The sequence below is a fragment of the Dama dama genome, chromosome 11, assembly GCF_033118175.1.
Source record: "Dama dama isolate Ldn47 chromosome 11, ASM3311817v1, whole genome shotgun sequence".
NCBI classification, from domain to species: domain Eukaryota; kingdom Metazoa; phylum Chordata; class Mammalia; order Artiodactyla; family Cervidae; genus Dama; species Dama dama.
The window spans coordinates 10,543,290-10,569,551 of NC_083691.1; the positions used below are offsets into that span (position 1 = coordinate 10,543,290).

A 26,262-nucleotide genomic window follows, 5' to 3' on the forward strand; every position below is an offset into this window, starting at 1 on the left:
AAATTAAGTGCAATCAACATGAACAAAGTGCTTTTCCACAACGAGTAGAACGAGCTGGCCTCTGCAACAAGGGCTCCTTGGCTAATAGAAACTCCCCTCGACTGAGAAGACTAATCAAGGCTCCTGTGAATACCATGATTAGGACTTCTGCGCTCAGAACTGAGGCTGATGAATAGCTAACCAAACACAGGGTTCAGACGGGAACCGTGTTAAAGGAGTAAATGTGCACCATCTCATTACCAACTGCTGGATGATTCCAATTCCTTCCTGTAGTGTAGTTAACAAATACCCTTAGATGTTCAGATGAAAAAGACGAGTGTGAATTCATGGAGAACCTTAGTCATATCTGAGAAGTCAGAGAAATTTTCAGAAATGCTTCCGAATACAAAAGAGATGATGGAAACATAAAACCCAATGAATTCAACTGCTCTCCCTTTTTAATCAATTTTACACAATGATATTGTACATGAGTAATCACATTAGGAGACAGGATGGGTTTCTTGTACATATACAAGATGGTGCAAGCTCATTCACTGAGGCTTATAGGTTTTTATCAGTTTCAAGAGGAGAGGCAGTACAAAGCTGTTTCATACAGGTGAAATACAAGAATACAGTAGACAAGACAGAACATCAACTCAGCAGAGATGAATTCTTAAGGCGTGTGGCTCCTGCCCACACTGTCTGCCACGAACCAGGTGTAGAGGACTTTCTCTCCCGGGTATTTAACCTTCGATGAGCACAGGCCTGTGGGACATGCAGCTTTGTGGTGATGCCACAGCTCAACCACACCAACCTTGACACTGAAGCAAAGCATATCTTCCTTTCTCCAAGTATTCTCAAGAGTAATAAAGCTATTGCTGGTCACCCTACTCCTTGGGTAACCTACATTCTAAAATATATGATTATTAATCTGGCAATTCTCAAGCATTTTGGCAAAGTATCTCAAATATCTCATCACTGTTCATCTACTCAACCAAAAATTCCTTGAGCTTCAAGATCTTTTCTGACTTTCCCCCCGAAGTACGGCAATTACATATAGAACAAACTTACTAAGAACTAAACAGGGCAGACTTTTCCTTACAAAATAAAGCAGGAATAGAAAGGGAAGGGAAAGTCTAGGACACACATCAACAGAGGACGCTGAGTCCACTAACGATTCTATCACTTCGACACAGTCCACTAACAATTCTGAGCAAGTGTGTTCCTACTTTCCTTTTTCACACCCAATCTCATCAGACACAGGAACTGTTAAATCTTCACGATGTTGATCTTCACTTGGCCATGGAATTCCCACAGCAGGCAATGGGGAAACAGTGCCGACCAGCATGCACAGTCAGCTACAGCTTCCTGTGGCCAAAACTAGACCGCGTCATTGCCTGGGACGGGTTTTAGTTCTCTCACTTACGTACCTCAGGAACATGTAGGTTGAAAGTCGACATTAAACAAAGGCTTCCAGGACACAACAGGGAAAGAAAAACCCATGCATCTCATCCACATCTATTTTCCATCCTTCACAAAGCCTAACCCTCTTACAGTGATTTCATATCTGTATAAAACAGGCTTTATAAAAGCAGCTTTTTAAAAAGAAAAAGCAGGAGACATCAGTTAACTGTGGCTGAGATTTGACGTAGAGAAAGAAAACAAAATGTGCACTAGATTTAAAAAATAATAAATTTACAAATAAAAGACAATCTTTAATCTGTAATTCTATTAACTGTCTCTAGAAGCAGGGTATCAATACAAAATATGAACTGATTTTTTCTTTAGATAATTCCACAGAATTTTAGTGAACACTTAACATTCATTATCTTTGTAAATTCCACATTATAATCGGTGGCTACCAAAGGTTTCCTATGGGTGATTTTATATTTTTGCACAATCCTTCATATAACCTATGTACTGGGAAGAAGTATGGTAAGAAACAGCTGAAGGACAACTATTCCCTTCCTGAAGGAGTAAAATCAGATTACTCCCTATCTCACACCCACCGCTGCCACACACACAGTTGTTTGGTCACTGAATTGTGTCTGACTCTACAGTCCCAACGGACTGTAGCCGGTCAGGCTCCTCTGTCCATGGATTTCCCCGGCAAGAATACTGGAGCGGGTTGCCATGCCCTTCTCCTGACCCAGAGATCCAACCTGAGTCTCCTGCATTGGCAGGCAGATGCTTCACTGCTGAGCCACCTGGGAAGCCCATGCAGACAGTTACCAATTCCTAAACTCAGAACTCAACACTGTACTAAACACTGTTACAAAACTACCAGTGACATTAACGCTGAAGTCCTTACTCCCGACGGGCTTCCAGAAGAAAACAGCTTAACCTTAAACAGCTGGGCTTGCGCTTCTCTGCCGGCACCTGAGTCAAGACACAAGCACCCGCCTCCATCTCGGATGTAACTGTGATGCCAAATCTCTGAGGTCCTCCTCTCACAACTGTCTCAAGCCCTGCAAAGCCCTACCCTCCTGCCTCCAGGAGATACAAACTCACCACCTTCTCCTCCACAGAAAAGAGCCCCATGCAGTGTCCACATCTTCATATTTATTTCCATAGTAACAACATGGAATAGAGTTAGTAACCATCATGGGGGTGAAAAATCGCATTGACTTATGAGTTAAATCCCCAAACAATAGATTTCAACTATTCCAAGTCTTCTGTTGACTTAACATTTACTGAATCAAATGCTGAACTCCCCCCTCAGCCTTAGAAATCATGTTAAGACAGTTTGTTTGTCTTGTAAAGTATCCATGATGGGATCTGACTGCTAAGACCTAAACGAGCTTGACCGTTACAGTCCATGAAGCATGACTGTACATAGAATTCCTGATCTAACGTTCAAGAGGACATTTTTCAGTACTACTTTAGTTTTGATCTGCCCCTAAAAGGCAGAAACCACATCTCACAATCCTCTGCAACTTATCTCAGTATTTTAGAGTAAAGGAATGAGAAGATGTCGAGGCAGAAAGAAAACCCAGCTTCTTTAGGCACAGTGGAGCAGAGTTCCTGGAGAGAGGGAGGAGACAGCCTCTGTCCTTATCTGCTCAAGGCTGTTGGTCACAGTTCCCTTAACCATGCCTGGAAAGGCTGCCAGCAACAAGAGACTCAGAGGAGGGGACCAAGTTTCATAAAAGAAGTTAGACACGTTTAGGAAACATACAGAGCAAAACCAGTCAGTGATGGCCTATGTGTAAGACTTGTGCTTGAAGCTTTGGTGGGCCTCCTTGGCCTGTTTCTCAGACACCAAAACCCATTCCTGATTAATTAGCAACACACGATCAAACCAAAATTCAGAAACACATACTTTTGTTCAGAAGAGGGAAACAAGGCACAGAAAACTGCCAAAATAGATTTTTCCCCGTAAGAATAGTGTGGTTGATTAAAATAGTTCATCACTAGTAAAACCTGTATCACTAACGCAGACAATACAAATTAGTTTTTAAAAAAAATGACATTCACTGAATTCCTGGTCTGTGCATTCAATGTGAATCATCATCAAAAATATATTACAGTTAAAGGTTTGTAAGGAGTTCTGGCTGGGGTTTCTACACTGTATTTAGCATTTCAGATGAGAAGTACCACAAGGATGGATTAGATATCTACTGTTCCTTTTGTATGTCACATATGATGACTAAAACAAACAGTCTATCTCCTACTGCAGGCTCAGAGACGTCCAGGGTGAGAAAGTCTAAGTGATATATTCAATGAGTTCTATACCCCTCATCAAAGGCAGCCCTGTGCATCAAATTCCATACTTAGAAAGTTCAATAAACTGTGTTACACTTTAATAAATACTTCTGTGTATTTGTTTGCCTTTTGCTTTTAAGCTCAGCTTAAATGTTGTCAAGGAAACCATTTCGCAAGAGGGTACATGACAACCTACTATCAGCAATATTCCTTGTTTATTAGAATCTGAAGATGTCCATATTACATCAAATATAAATATATATCATATTTACATTTCCTTCTTAGCTTTTCAATTTAGGTGAGTGTATTTATAGATAATGCCACTAATGTCACCACTATTATAATCCCCAGTGCAACTGGTATTTTCCTTCTGTCAGATGCATCCAAGATTAGACAGCATCTTAAAAGAGGTGTACTGTTCTTTTTCTTTTTTAATGAAAAGAATGAATGAGTATCCATAAACAGAGATCTAGGAATTTTCTAGATTTTGTTTTGCGCTTTTTTTTTTTTTTTGTATTTCAAAATACCTGAAAAATGTGGTCCCTTTTTGCAGTACTATTCTCTATGTGGGGACAAGAAATTAATGAAATATGCAACTCAGAAAGGAAAAGAATCCAAAGAAAAGAGAACCTGCTTGTTAGCTCATTAATCTGTTTAGTAAAGATCTGTTTTAAAAGGTCTGAACACTGTACAGTATTATACAAAAACAAACTTCAGCCTTCAAAGCAGCTGGTACGTTTTCTAAGATCTGTTTGCCCCGCTAACAGCCTGCTGCCTCGGTGGGCCTCTGTCTCGGTCACTTCCGGTCATCGATGGTCTTAATGAATTCCACGGCTGCTGTGAACTGCATCCACCAATAGGACTCCTCTCCAGACAGACAGCTGGCATAAAAGCCACTGATGTACTGAACGGTGGACAGCAAACAGGGCGGGTTTGCCTAGAGAAGTGAGAAATAAAGCCAGTGACTCGGCTGCAAAAATCATTTACGGTAACATCTCTCAAATGTTTTTCTGTGAAAAAGAGATACAAGTCCTTTTGAAAATAATCCCCCAAATCCTTTCTGGAACTAATTCGTAAACCTGAGTTACAGTGAGGAGCAATAGTGTATTGGAAAGAAGACTCAGGTTCTAATCCTAGCTCAACTATCTAGAGCTTTCTAGCCTAACAAAGCACTTGACCTCACTGGTCCTTAGAGAGGCTGAACTAATCCCAGTGGCTTTACTCAACATCCCAGGATTCCAGAATGTTACATAAGGAAGGAAATGCTGCAGACAAATTGAGTTGTATCTGTTTAGTAAGTATGGGTAGAACCAGCCAAGAAAGAAAAAAAAAACTAAAAAAAGAGTAGGCTCTCTGCTGCAGGAGGGCGCACAGAAAAACTCCTGCTCGTTCACCTCCAGGTTCAGGTGTGTTAAATCAGGAGGACAAGCTAAGACCTGCTCCTGAAAAGGGGCTTAGACTGGCTCTGCGTAGAGACTAAACACATCACCTGTGGAAGAGAGACGAGCAGTGGGCAATAGGAGGAGGGAAGAAGGCTGATCGCACACTTGATTCAGAGTCAGGGTTCTGACTCTGAGCTAAGAGTTCAGGTTGCAGAAATACCGCAACATTAAGAATTAGTAAGCTATATGTCAAATACACTTTAGACATCACCAGCAGGCTGAGCTGACTGGAACTCATGAGTGAGGCAGTTATTGGGTGGCTGTTGTGCACCCAAACTGTAGGGTCCCCACCTCCAAACCAAAATGCTCAAAATAAACCATTTAAATGGTGACACTTTAAAGTCAAAAAAGGACAAGAGGTGTCATTGTTTTTAAAAGAGAGTAATTTTAAAAACAATGTGGTACAATTACAAAACATGAGGTCAAAAGAAGAGAAAGATGACAGGAAAATGTAGTGGTTTATGTGATAACCACTATGAAGAATTCAACATGAAAGAAGATGGCAAAAACATTATGACCAGAGAACCTGCCCTTATTCATTCATTCAGTACTTACCTACTGAGCTCCAAGCAAGACCTTCAGGCACTGCTTTAAAAAGCTGAAAATGTTTATCTAGGAATCTAGCTCTTCCTTTCTTTGGAAAACCCTAACTTCTGGACAGAACATAACTTGACGTTAGCTACTTTCTTCCTGAGTATCACAGAGCTGGAAACTTGTAAAAGAGTCAAAGTCTGCAACACCTGGAGACCCTCTGCACACCCCTCCGACTCAGGACGCCAAAGAAACTCTTCTCACGGGCGGTAGCGGGGACCCACCTTGATCAACACAAACACCAGCACGGGGACGAAGTCATCTGCCCCTGGGACGGAGTCCTCGTTGGCCAGGCTCAGGAGGTTCATGATCGTGGAGCACATTCTCAGGATGCACTGCACTTTGTCCCGGGGCGTCTTGTAAGCACTTATTGTCCTGATTTCTGACTGTGCCGAGGGCCACGGTGCCTCCTTAAGATAAACCTAAGCGAGACCACACACAGACGACATGCGGGTCTTGGAGGGAAGGCAGTGACCAGAGCAACCTTCACGTCAGGAGGCGGATGGGTGAAGCCGCTGCCTTTTCCTTTTTTCAGAAAAACCAAATTGCAATTCCTCCCCTTCCTCCCACTTCAGGATTGAAGCCTAACTTTTAAGCTTTTAAATTATTTGCTTTGCATTTTAAAATAAAACCACCCAGGGGAATTCCCTGGCGTTGAGTGGTTAGGACTCTGAGCTCTCACTGCCAGGGGCCCAGGCTCCATCCCCGGTCACTGGGGAACTAAGATCCCCAAGCTGCATGATGCGGCCCCAAAGGAAAAACAAACAAACCAACCCACCCACATATATAGTAATAGAGGCATATGATAACACAGAACCTAGAATTCATAAAATTTCAAACAATTATCTTTCTTAAAGAACTAGAATGGGGCTTATCTATGTATCACAGCTGATTCCAAAAGCACAGACAAGCTACTTTTAACATATCTTAAAAATCAGTATATACCTGTGTTGCAGCAGCTCTAGAAATCAAGGACAATTAAAAATTTTATGCCAACTAATATCCGGATTCTAATGAAACAACCAGAAAACTCATATACCTAAAACTTGCCTGTTTTCTGATTTTGTAAGAGGTGTAAGACAGGTAAAAATGTTAGTTTCAGGAACTAAAAGGTAATTCTGAGGTCACATTCAGATTCAGTTCCCACTCCTGGACAGGAGTTTTCACACTTTCTTTGAAGTTCCATCAGATCCCTTCATATGGGACATTCCTACAGAATGTTCTGGAAAGAACACTGGCTGTTGCGTGGTTAGGGCTCCGAGGCTCTATATGACTTTATAAAAGCATCAGTGGAGAGCATGGCTGCCGTAGGAGGAGTTAGCTACAGGCAGGAAGCCCTGCCTAAAGGGGATGGTGTCAGGGTGGGGGCTCCCCCAGGCTGGCCCTCCCTCCACTCACCTCTCACTACTAAGGTCCCGTCTCAGGCTAGGGAATTTTAATCCACAGAAAGAACTCTGAGAATTTAAACGACTGAACGACATCCAGGGCAAGTGGTTTTTTTGTAACTTACTATATATTATGCTTCCCTGAAAAACTGGTAACATGTACATAGTACACCACGCCACCTTTAATTGAATAATACCACCCATACTGTATAAAATGTATTACCTCTGGTATCTGAAGAGCTCTGTGATTTGCAGTCACTACTTTAGACAATCTCTGAATATGTTCATGAAGAACCCTGAAAATGCCCCGAAACACATATGTAAATATATAATTCAGAAAAGAAGGTACACAGGTAGTCATAATCAGTTTTCTCAAAACACATTTAAACCATTTTAGACTTACTTCTAGATATAGATTACCATTACAGTTGAGACTCCCTCTTAGCTATAAGTATTCTGTCTTGGTAAAAAAGACTCTCACATTTAGGATCTGTTTAGAAAGGCTCAGTGAACCAAGGGGATGCAGGTAGAAGAGTGGGAACTCTGAACCAGGGAAGCATCCACGGGAGAGGGGAGGGGAGCCCTTAGCCTGCAAGCTACCTGGACAAACTAACTGGTGAACAGCCCAAGAAGTGGAGGGGTCAAAGACCATAAACTGGAGATCACAGATGCTTTGACGGCGAAGGGACGCTGAGGACGCTCACCTCTCATTTCAGAGATGACAATAATTAGGCCTAAAAAAGGTGAAGGATTTCCCTAAGACCACACAGTGGTTAGCAGCAGAGGCTAAACCCAGTTTTCCTGCCTTTGAGTTTTCTTTCCAGAACACAGTGCTAACTCTCTATAAACCTGCAAAGATGACAGAGAGGAGAGAGAGGCATAGTTGGCTTCAAAGGTGCTCTCCGCAGCAAGTGGTTTGAATGTCCCCATTCCTCATCTTATCCTGGAAGCCAAAAACTGGGCTCTGGAGAGAAAACAGAACCCAGTTGGCAAACTGCGTACAGAAACTTGGCGGGGCGGGGGGGGAGGGTGGTAAAAAGCCCCTGAGACTAGGAACAAGTGAGAGAGGCAGGTGGGAACCTTGAAAGGTGGGAACACAGGAAAGCGGGCTCTCTCAAACATATATGAGATATCTCAAAATTTCCATGAAAAAAAAAAAATCTTACAGAAACCACCAGTGTCATCCTGAGGCCCGATTACATGGGCCCTCAGGGTCGCTGGCACAGTGAGCCACCGTCACTGCTGGGGGTACATGGCGGCCACTGAGCAACACACATGGGGGCAGGTCATAAACCAGGGGTCAAGAAAATGCAGAAGAGGAAAAAGTTAAAATGCTGAGTCTCACTACCCCCAAATAACCACTGTTACTCTTCTAGATATTTTTTTCAAGATGAATATTTTTAGGATTGTTTTGAAAAATAGGTTTTCTTGAGATTTAATTCATATGCCATACACTTCTTGGTATTTTGATATTCAAATACATATCATTCCCAATAAATAAAAAGTACATATCAGAAGTCACAGACTGTGCTTGATGCCCTGATGGAGAGATGAATGAAGCATTGTGTTCCTGCACTCACGGAAGGAACCATCCAGTGGAGGACAGGGGCGTTCATCAAACAATCACACAAGCCAGTGATCCGGAACAGGGGGTGGTTCTGCCCCCAAGGGGCGGGCACTTGGCAGTGTCTGGAGACAGTGTGGTTCTCACAGCTAGTGGGTACCACCAGCCAGGGCCAGCCATGACCTACAAGTCCCGCAAGGCACAGGGCAGCCCCCCACATTAAAGAATCATCTAGCCCAAAATGTCAGCCATGCCAGCTTGAGAAACCACGACTCCAATGTAAAACTGCAAAGGTGGCATGTGCTAAAGAAAGGTATCCAGGCCTGAGGCAGCGCTGCCAGGGCATCTCACCCAGACAGACAGGCTAGGAAGGGTTTCCCCCAAAGAAGTGAGGTCTGAGTCCTGATCTGAAGGGTAAGGGTAGATAGAAGAAAGAAGGGAAGAATAGCTGCAGCAGTGCCTTCCACAACGGCCAGACCAGTGTACACAAACCTCCAGCCCGATTCCGCGCATCTCTGAGAACAGAGCACTTTCCTTCTGTGCGGTCTGGTAACTCTGAGAGGTGAGAAAAGGACCTATCTTTTCCTTTACTACTCAGATATTATGTCTCACAAACAGCTTGTCTAAACTACGGGGGCTGGCTGGGATAGTCCTCCTTAGTCCATCACAGACAGGAGCACTCACTGGTCACGGAGTATGTCCCCGTCCTGATTCGGGTAGAAGGCAAGTTTGAAGATCCGGTTCATCACACTTCGCTCGATGGCCAGCTGAGCGTCCTGAAGCTGTTCCTCGCTCGCGTTCTGCCATATGACGTCCTGGGCCATCGCGCCGTACAGGAACTGCAGAAAATCTTCCACCTGGGCGGTTTTATCATCAGCGGCTGTGAGTTTCTGAAAGTCTCCAATGCAAAATAATACATTTTGAAATGGAGTATTTGAACGATTTTAAATTGGAAATTATTAGAAAGGAGTTAAAAACAGAAAACTATTAGAATCATAATCCACTAGCTGTGCAGCTACTATGCTCTCAAAGCCCGAAATATCTGGGCATGGTTTCATTTGGGGAGAAAATACATCCAAATCATTAAAAACAGAAGAAAGGTAAGACACGTGTAGAAGTTTAAGAACAAGAGGTTTGTTACAAAATGATATGCTTTGTTTAAAAAAAAAAAGAAAAATTGGATGCATCCAAAACTTTAATTTTTCCAACTTTTTAATAAACTATAGATATTCAATCAGGATAAACACGACATTTATTGGTTGAACATCAAGGTTTAATTACTAAGAAATAACTGGGAATTTAAGGAACTGCTCTTAGACAGGTAGGTACTTAAAAAGCAGCAAGAGAAAACTTCCCAAATTTTCCCACTGACATACGGCTTCACCGAAGGGTCTCTGGTTACCTTGAATGAATTCCCTGATCTTCTTCTCTTTGCTCTCAAGCAGCAACCTCACACAGACAGTGGTGAAGTATCTATTGGCCACCTCTTTGTCCCGCAGAACCCTCTGCAGTAGCCTTTCCAGGTGAGCCTGCGTGGTCTGCAGTCCTTGTCGACAGCGAGTGAGGTAAGCAATGTAGGGGGCCCTCTTCCTAAAAGGAAAGACGCTCTGCAGGACACCAGACATACACAGTGCACACTTTTTTTGGAGACTAAGAGTCCTGATTTGTCTCCAAAGGAAAAAACTACCTCAAAGACTCTGGTTTTACAAATGAGCCTATTGGGCTGCAGACAACCATCCTGAGAAATGATTATGTTGCCAGGTCAAGAAATAGAATCAGGACTTCCCTGGTGGTCCAGTAGTTGCAAGTCCGCCTGCCAAAGCAGGAAAACATGGGTTCGATCCCTGATCCGGGAAGATTTCACATGCTGAGGGGCAACTAAGCCTGCGTGCCACAGCTACTGAGTGAGTGCTAGAGCCCACGTGCTGCAGCTCCTGAAGCCCGCACACCCTAGAGCCTGTGCTCTGCAATAAGAGAAGCCACCGCAATGAGAAGCCCGTGCACCACAATCAGAGAAAGCCCTCACGCAGCAATGAAGACCCAGTGCAGCCAAAAATTAAAAAAAAGACAGCAGAAAAAAAAAAACAGAACCAGATGCAAGGATACAATGTACACTACAGAGAATAGAACCAACATTTTATAACAACTTTAATTGGAGTATATTTTTTAAGAAGAGAGAATTACTATGTTGTATACCTGAAACTAATTTAACATTGTAAATCAACTACACTTCAATTAAAAAAAAATTAAGAAAGAAAGAAACAGAACCGTTGTGCATGTGTGTGAAGAATATCATCTACTGGTCTGGACACTCAGCTCCCTAACTCCCTAAACACTACCAATTCCCTTCACATCGCTGGTCTGTTCTGTATTGGAGCACAGTCTCCATGCTGGTAGAACCCCATACTTAAGAGGAAGTTGATTGCTACAAGACTAAAATAACAACAAAATACAGGTTTATATACTGTCAGATCATTAAATATACCACTAATTATCTGCTTATAGTCTAAATGCAACAATCATTAGATCACACATTCCCTAAGCCTCTTTACTTCCTAAGCTTCTCAACTTAAATGTCAGCAACAACAGGCAACAGGCAGATGGTAACAATTCCTGGGACGACTCCTGCTTCCCTGGTCCAGGGAAGCAGTCTTTTCTATCACCACTAAAAGAGGGAAATGACATCCTAGTTATCCTGGCCCCACCTCCACCCAAAAGATGCTTTTGGGCTAAGCTGAAGTCAACTGTACTCTGTTAGTAAGATCTGAGTGAGTAAAAGGTGCTCAGTCGTGTCCGACTCTTTGCGATCCCATGGACTATACAGTCCATGGAATTCTCCAGGCCAGAATACTGGAATGGGTAGCCTTTCCCTTCTCCAATGATCTTCCCAACCCAGGGATCAAATCGCACTGCAGGCAGATTCTTTACCAGCTGAGCCACAAGGGAAACCCAAGAATACTGGATTGGGTAGCCTATCCCTTCTCCAGCGGATCTTCCCAACCCAGGAATCGAACTGAGGTCTCCTGTATTGCAGGCAGATTCTCTACCAACTGAGCTATCAGGGAAGCCCTAGTAAGAGCTGCTCACTTACAACCACACTTCCAGACTAAATATCCACATATATTGGATATATGTATGTTGGATATATATATATATATAATATGTTGCTTGGAAATCTACATCCAGGAAAGCCCAGCACTTTGCAGTGAGCCTACATTCATTTCTGAAATAAGGGCTGAGAAGAAAATACTTGCAGCTGAAATCAGGTGTACAAGTGAAACAGGCTGGGGATGTTACCTGTAGTCCTCAGCGATAGAAGCCAGCAGCTTCCTACAGGTCCGGTTATCAAAGCGGCACACACAACGCATTGTTTCCTGAAGCTGAGCCATTAAGTTCTTATCTTGTAAGTTAATTGCTTCAGCTATTTGCACTTTTAAGAAGCAGACAATTTCATTGTCTAAATAAAAAAACATCAGAATTCTGTTACTGTTGAGAAGTTCCAGGGGCTTTATATAAGCTGAAGGTCATCCCTCAGCCTGTGGGATGTCAGTTACGACTGTATCGGTAAAACTAAGCAGAACCAATCAGAGAACATTTTCACAAACCATCAGTAATCTAGGTGCCCTTAACTGATGCTAATATAACTATGTTAAGTTGAACAGGATGGAACTGCTGTATAGTTTAAATACAGTTGAATACTGGCAGTTTCATATGGTTGCTATAAAGCATAAGAAAAAAATAAACTCTCAAGTAGCAACCTACCTTCTGGGTCTGTATGGTCTGGTAAACCGTTTCTTGTTGAGTGGGTTAGCACTGGGAAAGCCACAGAATCCGCAGAGCAAAGAGCGAGCCTCAGTTTCTTTTTTGCATCTCTAAAGAAACAGATGAAGATACAGTCATTTCTTTGTCCAGATATGGTCACATTCTATAAACTATTATCATATTTACTATACAAATTAATGGGCTTCCCAGGTGGTGCTAGTGGTAAAGAACCTGCCTGCCAATGCAGGAGACGTAAGAAACACGGGTTTGATCCCTGGGTTGGGAAGATTCCCTGGAGGAGGACATGGTAACCCACTCTAGTATTCTTGCCTGTAGAATCCCATGGACAGAGGAGCCTGGTGGGCTATGGTCCATAGGGTCACAAAAAGTCGGATACGACTGAAGCGACTTAGCACACACACACATACACAAATAGGCTAGCTCAGGACTCAAATGTTTCAAATGGTCATAAATAAAAGATAATTTTTAACTCACTGACACCTTGCTTAAGGAGTGGGCTTTCTGGTTATCTGAGAAGCAAGGTTGTAAAGGTGCTCTGAGTAAGGACCATTTGGTAAAGTCACTAGAATCAAACAAATCCTTTCTGACCTTCCAACATCCACTGAATTCTATGCTAAATGTGATGATGAGTCAGAAAGCCAGATTTTGCCCAAGCTGGGAAGGAATCAACAGAAGTCATAAGGACCATCTCAGCACCCAAACTAAGGAAGCCTTCCACCACATCTCTCAAGAAATGTTGATCCTGCCACAAGAAAAGCTTGTGACAAAGAAGACCTTTCTGTTGCCCTGTTGATCAAAACTCTGTATTGAGCCAAAACCCGCTCAATTTCTGACCACTGAACCTCCTGCTGCCACCTGGCAGAGCACCCTTCAGCAAGACATCCTCCTCAGCAACACAGCCCTTCATCCTGGGAGGGTCTTGGAGGGCAGGGACCAGAGCTTCATCAGAATGGCTGAGCCTGCCTCCCAAAAAAAGGAGTCGAAACACCTCGAGAGCAAGCCAGAGTTTGCTCCTATTGCAGGATTATCACTTGTTCACCTCACCTGACTGGTTCTGAGACCCGCCTTAATGGTTTGCTTCCTTGAAAATGAGTAACTTATGAATCAACTCAATCAACTGTAATATTTGCCTACTTTGTAGACTCCGAATCTATATAAAGCAGTGAAGTCATGCCTGGAAAATAAAAATTGTCTTCCACTATCCCCCCCACCTGATTTTACCATAGGAAAAAAGTATAAAGCTCCATAATATTTAATGATAAAATGATACGTACAGCATAGGGAAAATAGTCATTATTTTATGATAACTATAAACGGAGTATAATCTTTTAAAATTGTGAATCACTATGCTGTACCCCTGAAACTTAAACAATATTATAAATCAACTATACCTCAATAAAAGTAAATAAAATGATATGCTATTAAGAGTTTGCTTAACTTAAGCGGGGGAGGAAGTAAACATGAAACAAAACTGGCCATGTATTAGTAACAGTTAGATCTGGGGAACAGGTACATCACTGTATTTTTCCATTTTGTGCAAGCTAGAAAGTTTCTAAAATAAAAAGTTTAAAAAGATAGAAAGACAGAGACAGAAACGGAGAGATGGACAGATGATTAGTGCTTTAAAACTGATAATCTGGGGACTTCCCTGGAGGCTCAGTAGTAAAGTATCTGCCTGCCAATGCAGGATTCAGGAGTTCAATCCCTGATCCAGGAAGATCCCACATGCCTTGGAGCAACTAAGCCCGTGCACAACTATTCAGGCTCCTAAAGTCATTTTTCTCAAACCGTGTTAGAAATTGAGGGAACGAGGAAGATGACAAACTGGGAGGGCTCCAGTAGGCTTACTGTGGAAGTGGGTTACTCAACAACATGTGGTCCCTGTGAGCCCATGAGGTTCGCTTGGTTTTTCATTCTCTGAATTAAAGCCTTTGATACATGACATCCACAGGGCAAGCAAAGTCTTCTCAGCGCACAGCCTTCATTCATTCTTACCTCTCTGCTTTACATATTTATTAAGGGACTCAAAGAAACACCTGACTTGAAGTGACTGCAATGGTGATGAAAAATTCAAACCCAAAGGTTCTAAATCATATAAAAGAAATACCTGTAAGAGAAGGCTGAATCCTGAGGGTGGGCCGCTTGGCTCGCGGAATCCGGGAGATCATCAGCGGAGATGTTCTGCAGGGTTTCGTCACGAGGGGAGTCGTGTGCACTTTCACCGTCGCCCATGACTTCTAAACAAATCCCACCCCCCGCAGAAAGGATAAGCAAGTTAATCCGGAATATTCTGGCACTGGTAGGTATTCAAAGCAACTCAACAATAAATTAAGCTGTGCCTTCCAAAAAGAGTTCTTTGAGAGAGAAAGGGAAAAAAAAAAAGGAAACTTCAAACACGTAAATAAACTGAGAGCAATGATAATATATCAAGAGAACAGGTGAGAATAGTTTTACTTCTTACCCAACTGTAATCCAACACAATGAAAACCTTTATTAATTTATTAAAGATAATACTCTGTAATCACAATCACTGAATCACAGAACTAAAAGGGGCCTCAGAAATTATTTCACATATAACACCCTCGTTTTAAGGATGTGGAATTCCTGCCCAGTCAGGAAGCAGCTGGCTGTGACCCCCTCGGCCAGGCCACACTGAGATCCCTCATCCTCACTCCAAGGGACTCCCCCAATCCTCCCCGCCTGAGAATGAGCCGGGGACAAACTCACAAATGCAGCCAACACAGACCTATGGTGCCCCACAGTTGTTTTTATGTTTCTAATTTATCAATTTAGATAATACATGCATGTATGCAATCAAAACAAATGAAAAGTTCCTTAGTGTAATAAAGATACTGTGCCTATGTGGGAAAAAAAATCTCTATTCTTAGATCATTTCAGATGCTTCGGGAAAAAAATACATATAGAAAATGTGGCAAAACCTTAACAACTGATAAGTCTAGGCAGATGGAATATAACAGACCTTCACTGTACTATTCCAACTTTTTTGTTATTTTAAAACTTAAAAGTGTAGGAGGTTTTCTCAGGCTCCTGTGAGTCCCCCTTGAGCCAACTCATGTTCAGTTTGTCAGAGACTCTTCCAGAAACACTGTAATATTAATCTTGGGGACTATACCATGGTTTTTTTGACAACTATTTACGGGAGCTACTAACAGGCTACTTGGAAGAATGGATACATGTGTATGTATGGCTGAGATGCTCTGCTGCGCATTGTCAACTGACTGCACTCCATCATAAAAGAAAAGGTTAAAAAAGAAAGAGGCTACTTTCAGTTCAGACCACTTTCATGGCAGTGATATAAAAGTTCCTATTCCATTCTTTATCAGGATGGTCACCTGCACTTTCGTAGTTTGCCAGCGCTCCCTCACTGGGGCTGGTGCGTTTGATGGCATTCCTGTATTTGTCCAGAATATCCTCAGCGACCTGAGCCTGTGCACTGAGTCTCGGGCTGGGATCATCTGCGGGAGGGAAAGGAGAGGAGGAGAATTAGCGCCCCTTGGTTTGCACCCACTCTGATGTTAGTACGACACCAGTAGCATAATCCCAAAGGCGGATTAGGAGGTAAGACGTAAAAAGAGCACATATCTCAGTGTTATAAGAGGCACCATGCAGCTGCCTACTCATCCTAAGTCTGAGAGCCTTGCCAAGGCACGAAATCGGGATGATTAGCTCCACTTTCTCATCATCGTCAGATTTCTGCATGACATTGTCAAACAGTTCAGTGCAGACTGAATGGATGATGGGATTCTACAGTGTTTACACTCAAATCACTGTTATCAGCAAGGCATGCTATAACAGAACTTCCAACAAAGCATTTTTATATGCAGGCTTCATTTATTCAGACATCTCTATGCTGAAGGAGGAAAAAAACGTATTCAGACTTAAAACTTAACCCTTTTAAATACTTTTTAAATGCCTTCCTCCATTTTTCCTTCATGAATTTTTCTCTCTACACCGTATTTAAAACCTTCAGATAATTCGTATTCTATCTCACTGGATCTCACCATGACAGTTACAGATGCTGGACTAGAGAGCACTTTCGTGCATGCAGTGGTGTCAGAGGCGCTCCCAGAGAATCTAGACATGCTGGGAGAGTGGCTGAATTGTACCTGGGGTACACAGAGAAAAGGTTTACCACCGTCACAGGTGCAGCCCTGGTTACTGACAGGCCCACTATCCTGTCAGCAAAATAAGCACATCGGTATGTTTTCCTGGAGTCAGATGGCACAGTCACTAATTAACAGTTAACAAAGCAAAGAAGTGCTACAGATCTATGGGACAAAACATAGTTCCACGGTGAAATGTAAATTCCTGAGACAGACCTAGGCCAAGCAGGTAATATCACACTCTGGTAGAATCCCATTTTTTAAAAAGTCTTAAAACATATATAAAAAAAATCACTAGAATTTATATATTCCTATGTGTTAACGGCAGCTAATGTGACTAGCAGCTAACATTTATTGAGCACTTACCACGTGCCAGGAACTGTGCTAAACAATAACCCTACAGGGAGGTACCATTACCACCCTATTTTTAAGAAAAGGAAATTAAAGTAGAAAGAGGTTAAGTGGTAGGCTCTTCTTCTCTTTCCACAAAAAATAATATTTAGTGTTTGTGTCTCTAAAATTGTGGTAAACTGTAGGGAGAAACAACTGCCAAAATAATTTAATTTCTGCTATAATAATTTGAATGCATGGTAAGAGAGTCCTAATAAAACATGATCTTCTTCAAAATGCAAACTCACAAAACCTTTATTGTTACAAAATCTTCTTTCTGCTACTGGTTTTGAGTGCTGTTGAAGGCTCTGAAAAAAGGCTAAACATAGTGAAAGCAATAATGTTGCTTATAACCTTTATTTCTATAATGCCACTTAAAAAACATTTACCTGAGGACAATAAACAACAAGAAAAAATAACTAAAACATATAAAAAATGTTATATGTACAAGGGGATGAGTATTCCAACTTATCTTAGTTTTTCATAGTAAAAAAAAAATTGCATATGATTAAACATCCAAAAGCAAGAGAATGGTTTACATTGCCATAAAATCATGATAGATGATCTAAGAGCCAATAATGATTAAAAAACCACCTATGTCTAGGAGAAACTGGGAGAGGGTTTATGAAATAACATGTAAAGGATACAACTCTGATTTAATCATGAAAGTCATATCTAGATATGGAAAGATTCAGAGAGAATATGAAAAAAAGAAAAGGTGGTGAGATGATGGACAGACTGTTAAAAAATTCATAACATTTTAAAAAATTGATTTAATGATACTTCTCACTGAGTCATTAATTAAGAGTGGGTAGAAATTTCTGCACCAGTAGGGCACCTAAACTGCTTGAATCAAACACAAACAAAATGAAATATTTTATGGGAAAAACTTAAGTCAACTTAGCTTCTCCTTTAGGCACTAAGAACTAAGAAAAATGTATTACCTAAAGACACGAGTGAAAAATAATTTAAAACTTCTCCAAAGTTACTAATTCAAACATTTTGAAAACCTGAAATTTCTTCATTGAGTATTCCACTCTGTAAATGGTGGCGGTGTTCTAAAACGAGGAGCATGGTAAGAAAACATGAAAATCTTGCCAAAAGGATGCCTTTCCAATTCTTCTCAATCAGACTAAGTGCCAAGATTCATGTGTGATTTGACTTAACACCTACAACCCTTAGCACAGTGCCTGGCATGAGTCAGATGTTCAACAAGTATTTGCTGGTTGAATGAGGCCTGACTGCTCTCAGCAGGAAACCTGGCCTGAAAGCACAGCTACTGCTGTTAAAAACCCTTTATTCCAGGGAAGTCATTTCATTAAATAAACAGGGAGGTACGCTGGGACATGGAAGTGCCTACATGTATTTCAGAGCTAGACATGACGGTGCTATGCAGTGAAATGGGATTCTACCTGTACTATGCTGAGCTCTTTGAGGAGGATGTTCTTTTGAAACTTTTCCCGTTTGTAAATAAAAACCTTCATTTTACCTGAGTAGGATAACAAATAATTTAAAATCAACATAAGAAAAAGAGAGATGAGAAATTAATTTCCCTCCAGATGCTCTGCAGTCACTGGGGACAGCACACAGCTATCAAACTCAAGGCTGGGTTGTCAACACTACCTCTCATACTTTTTCCTTTTAGTGTTCATTCATAATATGCCAAAAAGAAGCTGCAAAAACACAAATGCTACATGAGGTAAGAACCCAACCCCTACTTATATTTTCCTTGGGTCAGATAGCAATGTTAAAATGATTCAAGCTGTAAAAAAATTGGTCAAGTTTACAAATCTACTGATACTGTTTGAACATGTCTCAGGGAAAAAAGGAAATGATTAGGTAAAACAGAATTTCAGTGACCCTGAATAATCAAGAACTATAGATGGAAGTAAACTGAGACTTCTACGATCAACATTAAAGAAAACTACTGTCAATGATCCAAAGATACAGCATGCACAGCGCTAAAACCGTCACCACACTTTCCTCAAAGGCATGGGAGGTCATCATCCCACTAAGATGTCGGGTGCTAGCGCAGGCCCAGAGGCTCAGGGACCTCATCATAAACGGAAGTTATGACAATGAAGGTGATGATGGTGGTGGCAGTCTGCAGGAAGAGCACCCTGTGGCCGCCAACGGGAAACCACAGAGCTACGAACATACTCCCCACTGGACACACACAGACACACTCGTCTAAAAAGGCAACGTTTATGGCACCCAAGAGAAAGTGTTATGAAATATGTGCTCTGGGAATGAAGGAGCCAGGAAGTCCATGGGTCTACAAACCTGTGAGTGTTGAGAATCTGTCAGGCCCCAGATCATCTTTGTCTTTTTCTTGTTTTTCTTTCTTTCTAAATGGTATAGGAGCTGGAAATTAAATAAAGTCAGTAGTGTGACATATAACATACTGCACTACTCGGCAGACAGCAGTCATTCTGGAGTTAACTGGTGTGCCAACATTTCTAAGTGGAAGGAAGGTGAAAAGTTTAAAAGCTAAGAAATCCCGAGTGTCCACTGATTATCATTCTTAACATAGCATTGAAGGTTCTTAAAGAAGTTTTCAGAATCTGCTTTGAGGTCATCTGCCACAGGAAGAAGGATTTAACAGGAATCTATTGGGACTGAATCAAAACCACTGCCTCTTAACCTTTGCTCAAAAAAACACAACACATTCAAAGCTCTGAGCCTCATTCTCTCCTCCTCTAGTGGGCTTGAGTCTGGCGTGAAAGCAGTGCTCCTCAGCTCCTTGAGCACCACAGTGCCAAGAAGAGGCCTTCAGAAGAAGCCCTTCCCTTTAGTCCTGGATAATCTCTCCTTCCTGGAAGAGATGCTTTTGCCAACTCAGATTTCAATACCTATTGGAATGATGCCAGGCTATTCACACAAAAAAAGCGAACAATGCTACACAACTGCCTTCCAGAATAAACACTAATATTCAGGGTATTATCATTCTCAATGATTATAAACATAAGAAGCTTAAGTTTATTCCAAGAATGTAAAGAATGAATTTTCAATGTTTGTTTATTAAGAGCATCCCTTTTTCCTGCAGTAATTATTAGCAACACATATGTCAAAAGTCCTACATGTTTAACTTCAATGGAATATAATATTTAAACAACTGTGACCTGCCTGACTTTATGAAACCACTGCCACTTCCTGCAAAGAACAGGAACTATCACTTCTAAAGCTGTACCTTAGCATTCACCTGAGTAAAAGCATTTTCTATAACCTCAAAACAGCATGAAACTTAGGCCCCGCGAGAATCTCCCGGAGTTGTTGAAATTTTAGCTCTCTGAAAGAGATTCAGGGGCTTTGCTTCTTGTTGCTATTATTGCATTCTGATATCTTATAAAATTACCTTTGGGCATGGCAGAAACAAAACGTTTTCTCCACCAAGGTCTGTTCCTGTCTGATTTCTCATCATCGCTATCTTTGCGTTCTTCAGTCTGTAGAAAAAGTTTGATGTTTTATTTGTAGTTGGACAGCAGGATAAATTACTATGAAAAGGATTTTAGTTAGTCTGTGAAATACAAAAACCACTCATTTGTCTTCAGAGCAAAAATGCTCTTACTGTGGTACAGGCAGCTTCTGGAACACAGAAGTATACCTTTCAAGCACTAGACTGATTACTTGAGGGTAGGCATTATCTCACTACTGTTGGTAAGCCAAAAGGGTAATAGAGTCCAGCATAGAGTAGGCACTCAATAAACACTCATAAGGGATGACTAAATGCAATACAGATAAAATCTAGAGATTTGGAGAGACGGTAGCAGTAGTGTTAATAATAAAACTAAGTATGTGTGTGCCAAACACTGAATAAAGAACATGTATTACCTCATTTAAACTTCACAGTAGACTATGGGTGCTAAGTGGCTTCAGTCATGTCTGACTCTTTGCAACCCCATGGACTATAGCCTGCAAGGCTCCTCTGTCTATGGGATTCTCCAAGCAAGAATCTTTGAGTGGGTTGCCATACCCTCCTCCAGGGTATCTTTCCGACCCAGGGATCGAACTTGGGTCTCCTGCACTGCAGGCAGATTCTTCACCATCTGAGCTACCAGGGCAGCAAAAGGGCTTAACGATAATATTTATAGTCTTAGGGGATAAATATTATTACTAAGCCCTCTTTATAGATGAGAAATAAGAGGCTAAAAAAGGTTATCTCCCCACCTTCCCCAAAGTTATACAGACTGGATGTGGCACAGTGGCTCAAAGCTAGATGTGACCAATTGCAAAGCTGATGCTTTGATCATCAATTTGAGTTATCGTTAAGACTACATGTCAAAAGGCAGGGACTATATAATTCCTTTACTAATCTATGATATGACCTTAGACAAATCATTTTATTTGTTTTTTCATCTACAAAATTGGAACTAAAAATACCTTGTCTGAGGGCCTCCATGTGAAAGGGATATCAGAACCTAAGAAGGGAAATGAGGGCACCCAGGGAGGGTTCAGTGGTGTGGGTGGGATATTCATTAGACACAGGAAGACTCCTCAATTAAGTACCTACATGAAGAATCACAAAAGCAGGCTTTTCACTGCTGGAGAAAGGAATTGCAAACACAGAATGAGAGACATGAATTCTGTTGTTTTTGAACTGGAAATGCTTCTCTACATAGAAAGATAGAGAAATATGCCCTGGAGCATCAGGTTGGCACCTGAGTCTCACAAGGCTGGGGGAGGGAGGCTCTGTGTGTCTCATTCCAACTTATTATAACTCTGTGAGTGTTGAAAAATTAAAAATAACAACTTATTGGATAAGAAAAAAAAGCAGTTCCTCTATCCATCTCTGAAGAAAACTGTGAGGTTTAAATGAGATACAAAATCGCTTAGGGAAAAGATAAAAGTATCATAAAAATGCAAGATACATTACTACAAAACCAAAGTAGAGGGTTTTTTTTAATGGGTTAAGGTGCTGGACATACCAGACTGACAAACCGCCTTTAGACATGACCACTGCCCTCCTTCACCCTAGATTTATATATTCCACATTAATTTCAAGTATCAAGAGAACTAGGCAGATGGAACACTAACTATAGCTGACCATAACGAGCAAGTTCTTCTGCACGGCCCGTGTCCCGTACCTCTCCTCTTGAGGAGTCCTTACTCGGGGATGAAGATGAAGAGTGAGGCGCAGCCACCAAAGAAGTAGCACCAATGGCTGCGGCTGGAGGGAGTTCTCGCTCTTCATTCCCTGGGCGTCGGTTCCAGCTGGGGTCGCTCATTGGGCGCCGGACAGAAGACACGACGTCAGAGCTCCTGCTGCGAACTAATCTCTCAGGGTACGAGTGCCTTTGCTTAAACGCCTCCATCTCAGCTGGAGTCAGGATGTGGGAACCGAAGGTAGGCAACCTGGCCTCGTTTCCTCCCACAGCTCCTTCCAGGATCGGGGGGTCTGGGGGTGGGTGCGACGGCCTGGCATAGTGAACCTTTGGCCTTACCACAGCAGAAGCTCCCCCTGCAACACAGGAAAAAACATTCTCAGCTGAGACACAACTGATCCCAAAAGGCATGAACAAAGGGGTTTAGTTTTGCTCTTCTGGCCGTGATAAACAGGGGTCAGAAAGTCCACCTGACTACTTTACCTTCGTGCGAAGACAGTGGATCAAACATGGCAAGCAGAGACTCTGACTGAGATGGAGGAGAGGTCAGCTGGTGGGCACCTGAAAGAGATGGGCAGACAGTGTGACCAAGTCAGAAGTCATGACTCAGAGGCAGTTTGCACACAGTGAAAATGGCTCTCTCTTCCACAGTCTTCCTTTTTGACCAATTAGAACTTGAGGGCATACCAGAAAAAACAGAATCTAATAAACAGTATATTCTGATTACATCATATTCATTTTAGGTTTTTATCTACATACGTGGATTTTAATTACGTTTAAGTGGTCCAGTATCCACATGCCTATTACTTTTAATGGCCAGATTATATTATGGTTACTGCGAAGAGCGGAGCCAGAAGATGAAAATCATCAAAACTTTCAGAATGCTCCAAGTTTCCTGACTCCACTTTGCCCTCACCTATAAAAAGACACAATACTACCTATAGAAGGAGCATAAATTAAAAGCTGTAAAACCTGAAATTCACTATTGTTCTCAGCAAAAGAGAACTCAAAACAAAAGTGAGTCAAGCTATGTTATACCACAAAACAAACTTGAACAAGTACGTTATTTTAAAGCTACAGAGTAAAAGATGATTCCTCTGAGCAAGAGTGCTCAGTCATGTCTGACTCTTCGCGACCCCATGGACTGTAGCCCACCAGGCTCCTCTGACCCCGGCGAGAATCCTGGAGCAGGTTGCCATTTCCTAGTCTAGAGAATCTCACCAACCCAGGGATCGAACCCATGTCTCTTGCATATCCTGCATTGGCAGGCAGATTCTTTACGCCTGTGCCACCCGGGAAGCCCCCTCTAAGCATATGTCTAAACAATCAAAATGAGAGAATATTAAAACAGATAAGTATGCAGAGACTAAAACTCACAAATATATAAAAGAAACTGTTGCTCTAAACTTTCTGAGTCTGAGTTCTTTTTTGATAATGAATGATAGTGTGATTTTTCCATTTGATTTTCCTTTTGTTCTGTCTTATAATTACTTTCCTTTTTAAAAACTGCAGAAAGAGTTTATCATTAGGAAAGATAGCTTAGAATGATCAGTTCTCAAGATTTTGGTCTTAGGTCATGTAAAACATGCTTAATTTATTTAAATTATTTTTTTTATATTTTGGCTGCACCACAGAGCATGTGGGATCAGTTCTCCCACCAGGTTCCATCCACGTACCTGACAGACGAAGTGTGGTGTCTTAACCACTGGGCTGCCAGGAAAGTCCCTTAAAATTTTTTGACCCTAAAACCTTACTTATATATAAGGTTATATATATCTAATATAACTAATATAAGATATATTATAAGATATATAATAAGATATATCTTACATATTTAATATAAGGTAGGTTATATCTAACGATAGTTAACCATACTAGCAATTAAAACTGAAAAGAATATATAGATAAAAATTTTAAACTTTTAGTAAGTTTTATATTAAAATGTTATATATATTAATTTAATTGAATACACTCATTAAATGGTAACAAAAATAACCCTTTTAGGTGAAAAGTAACTATATTTTCCAAAATAAAAAGCCAGAAGAGTGACACTTTTACATTTTTGCAAATTCCTTCAATGTATGACTTCACAGAACACAGCTAACTTCTCATACCTGCTTCTGCTTTCCATCTGCTGCACTGTGCTGTTGCGGTTGAAGTATATAAAGAAAAGCTGATCTCACAAAGATAGGCAAGTAGAAAGGAGATAATATTTTAACAGCCTTTTCAGGAAACTGTGGATATTACTCTTCAATACTATACCAAAACTTGGCAGTAGTATCTATTTTTTAAAGGTTAGCTACAATTTGGAAGCTGAAACCAGACCAACGAACTTTTTTGTACTGTTACATTAAAATTCAAATGGTCTGTCTTGCACTTTGAAGGAATCTTTTACCCAAGAGTGATTTTGTAACATCATGTGTTCATCATCTAGAAAATATTGGTTCAACTAGATAAATGCAGATCTTCCAAATGTTGACACCATTCATCATATAACATCCAGGAAAAATGATGCTCTCAGTATCACCACCAATCTCACCAGAAAAGTTTATAAATGGCAGTAATCTGTCATGCTCATGGAGGTAGACACAAAGCTTTCCAAAATTCTGATTTCTATCTGAAAGCCTGAATTTTATCACCAGCAACAAACTCTACCCTGTCAGTTGTTTTCCTTGAAATAACAGGCTCATTTTGTTAATTTTCAAGAAATGTCTGCCAAATACCCAAGTACCAATAACTACAGCTTATCATTCTTTCAAGTAAAAATGATGTTTCATGAAAAAACAAACAAGGGAAAAAAGAAAAAAAAAACAGCTACTTCAGTTCATAACTCAATCATATAAGCTTTTCCTTAGACCCATCATATTTCAGAATGCAGCAGAAACACATTAGGGATACTTCCTATGTCTTCAGAATATTAGACAGATGTGTACTCAAGGGCTGAGATACAGAATTAAATAATTTTTACTGCTTTATCAAACACATTCACAAGTAAAACTTTTATTGTTTTTAACTCTGAGAAAAGAATACAGTGACTGGGAGCCTGGCCTGGTGCTGCTGTCCTGCTTTGTGCTGAAGGCCTTGGCAAATTTACCCATCTCTGCTTGTGCACTATCAGTGCAACATCAGTATGGCACAAAGGACAATAGCCTTTTATTATATGAAACAGTTATGACCTCATACCTCCCCAGCCCCTTGAGAGGTCATAAGGGCCCTCAGTGGGCCATGGACACTACACTTTGAAAACTGCTGGTTTAGAACAGTGGTTCTCAACTGGGGCTTACTGTGCCACCGAAGTGATCATTTGGCAATGATTTCTGGTTGTTCCCTGATAGCTCAGTTGGTAAAGAAGCTGCCTGCAATGCAGGAGACCCCGGTTCAATTCCTGGGTTAGGAAGATCTGCCGGAGAAGGGATAGGCTACCCACTCCAGTATTCTTGGGCTTCCCTTGTGGATCAGCTGGTAAAGAATCCGCTTGAAATGAGGGAGACCTGGGTTTGATTTCTGGGTTGGGAAGATCCCCTGGAGAAGGGAAAGGCTACCCACTCCAGTATTCTAGCCTGGAGAATTCCATGGATTGTATAGTCCATAGGGTCACAGAGAGTCAGACACGAGTGAGCGACTTTCACTTTTGGTTGTCATGACTGCACAAGAAGGGGATGGTATGCTTCCAACAGAGGTCAGAGATGCTGCTAAACATCCTACAGTACATAGGACAGGCCCCCACAACAAAGAATTACCTCACCCAAAATGTTCATCATGTTGAGGATAAGAAACCTTGGTTTAGAATAAACAAAAATGTAAAAATAAAAGTACTTCAAAACCCAGTACCCAAATTCTGTAAAGCAATTATCCTTCGATTAAAAAATAAATTTAAAAAACCATTACACAGTATATAAAATCACTACTTACTAGCACTCTGGTACTTCTTCCCAGTGCTTTCTTTAGGGTAGGTTCTTTTACATTTTATTATCTTATATATAAAATGCTCTAAGAGAAAATTTCCAAGTGATATTATGTTCTAGGTATTTCTCCAAATTATTTCATATTCTTTAAAGCATTTAAAAAACAGCTGTGCAAGTTCTAATAAGTGGTTACATCAAAATTCACTTAGCCATTCTATTTTTCAGTTCTTGGGTTGTTTTAAGTTTTCTGCCAATATAAATATTATGAAGAATATCTTGGTGCATAAGACTT

The 26,262-nt window shown here is 41.2% G+C and overlaps 1 protein-coding gene across 5 annotated transcripts in view; it reads right to left on the reverse strand.

Annotated features, from left to right (window-relative positions):
• Window positions 1–419: 419 nt before the first annotated feature.
• GAPVD1 (GTPase activating protein and VPS9 domains 1) overlaps window positions 420–26,262 on the reverse strand; it is a 71,579-nt gene continuing 45,736 nt past the window's right edge. For 2 of the 5 annotated variants that reach the window (XM_061154658.1, XM_061154656.1), the window contains exons 14-26: window positions 22,549–22,626; window positions 22,048–22,421; window positions 20,319–20,406; window positions 19,247–19,327; window positions 15,803–15,925; window positions 14,557–14,686; window positions 12,429–12,538; window positions 11,964–12,123; window positions 10,069–10,256; window positions 9,351–9,564; window positions 7,326–7,398; window positions 5,942–6,139; window positions 420–4,621 (exon numbers count right to left, since the gene is read on the reverse strand). In XM_061154658.1, coding sequence (XP_061010641.1) covers window positions 4,481–4,621; window positions 5,942–6,139; window positions 7,326–7,398; window positions 9,351–9,564; window positions 10,069–10,256; window positions 11,964–12,123; window positions 12,429–12,538; window positions 14,557–14,686; window positions 15,803–15,925; window positions 19,247–19,327; window positions 20,319–20,406; window positions 22,048–22,421; window positions 22,549–22,626 — 1,958 coding nt within the window. In that variant the 3' untranslated portion in view covers window positions 420–4,480. The remainder of the gene's footprint in view (window positions 4,622–5,941; window positions 6,140–7,325; window positions 7,399–9,350; window positions 9,565–10,068; window positions 10,257–11,963; window positions 12,124–12,428; window positions 12,539–14,556; window positions 14,687–15,802; window positions 15,926–19,246; window positions 19,328–20,318; window positions 20,407–22,047; window positions 22,422–22,548; window positions 22,627–26,262) is intronic. The other 3 variants (XM_061154660.1, XM_061154659.1, XM_061154657.1) reach the window with 2 other exon arrangements.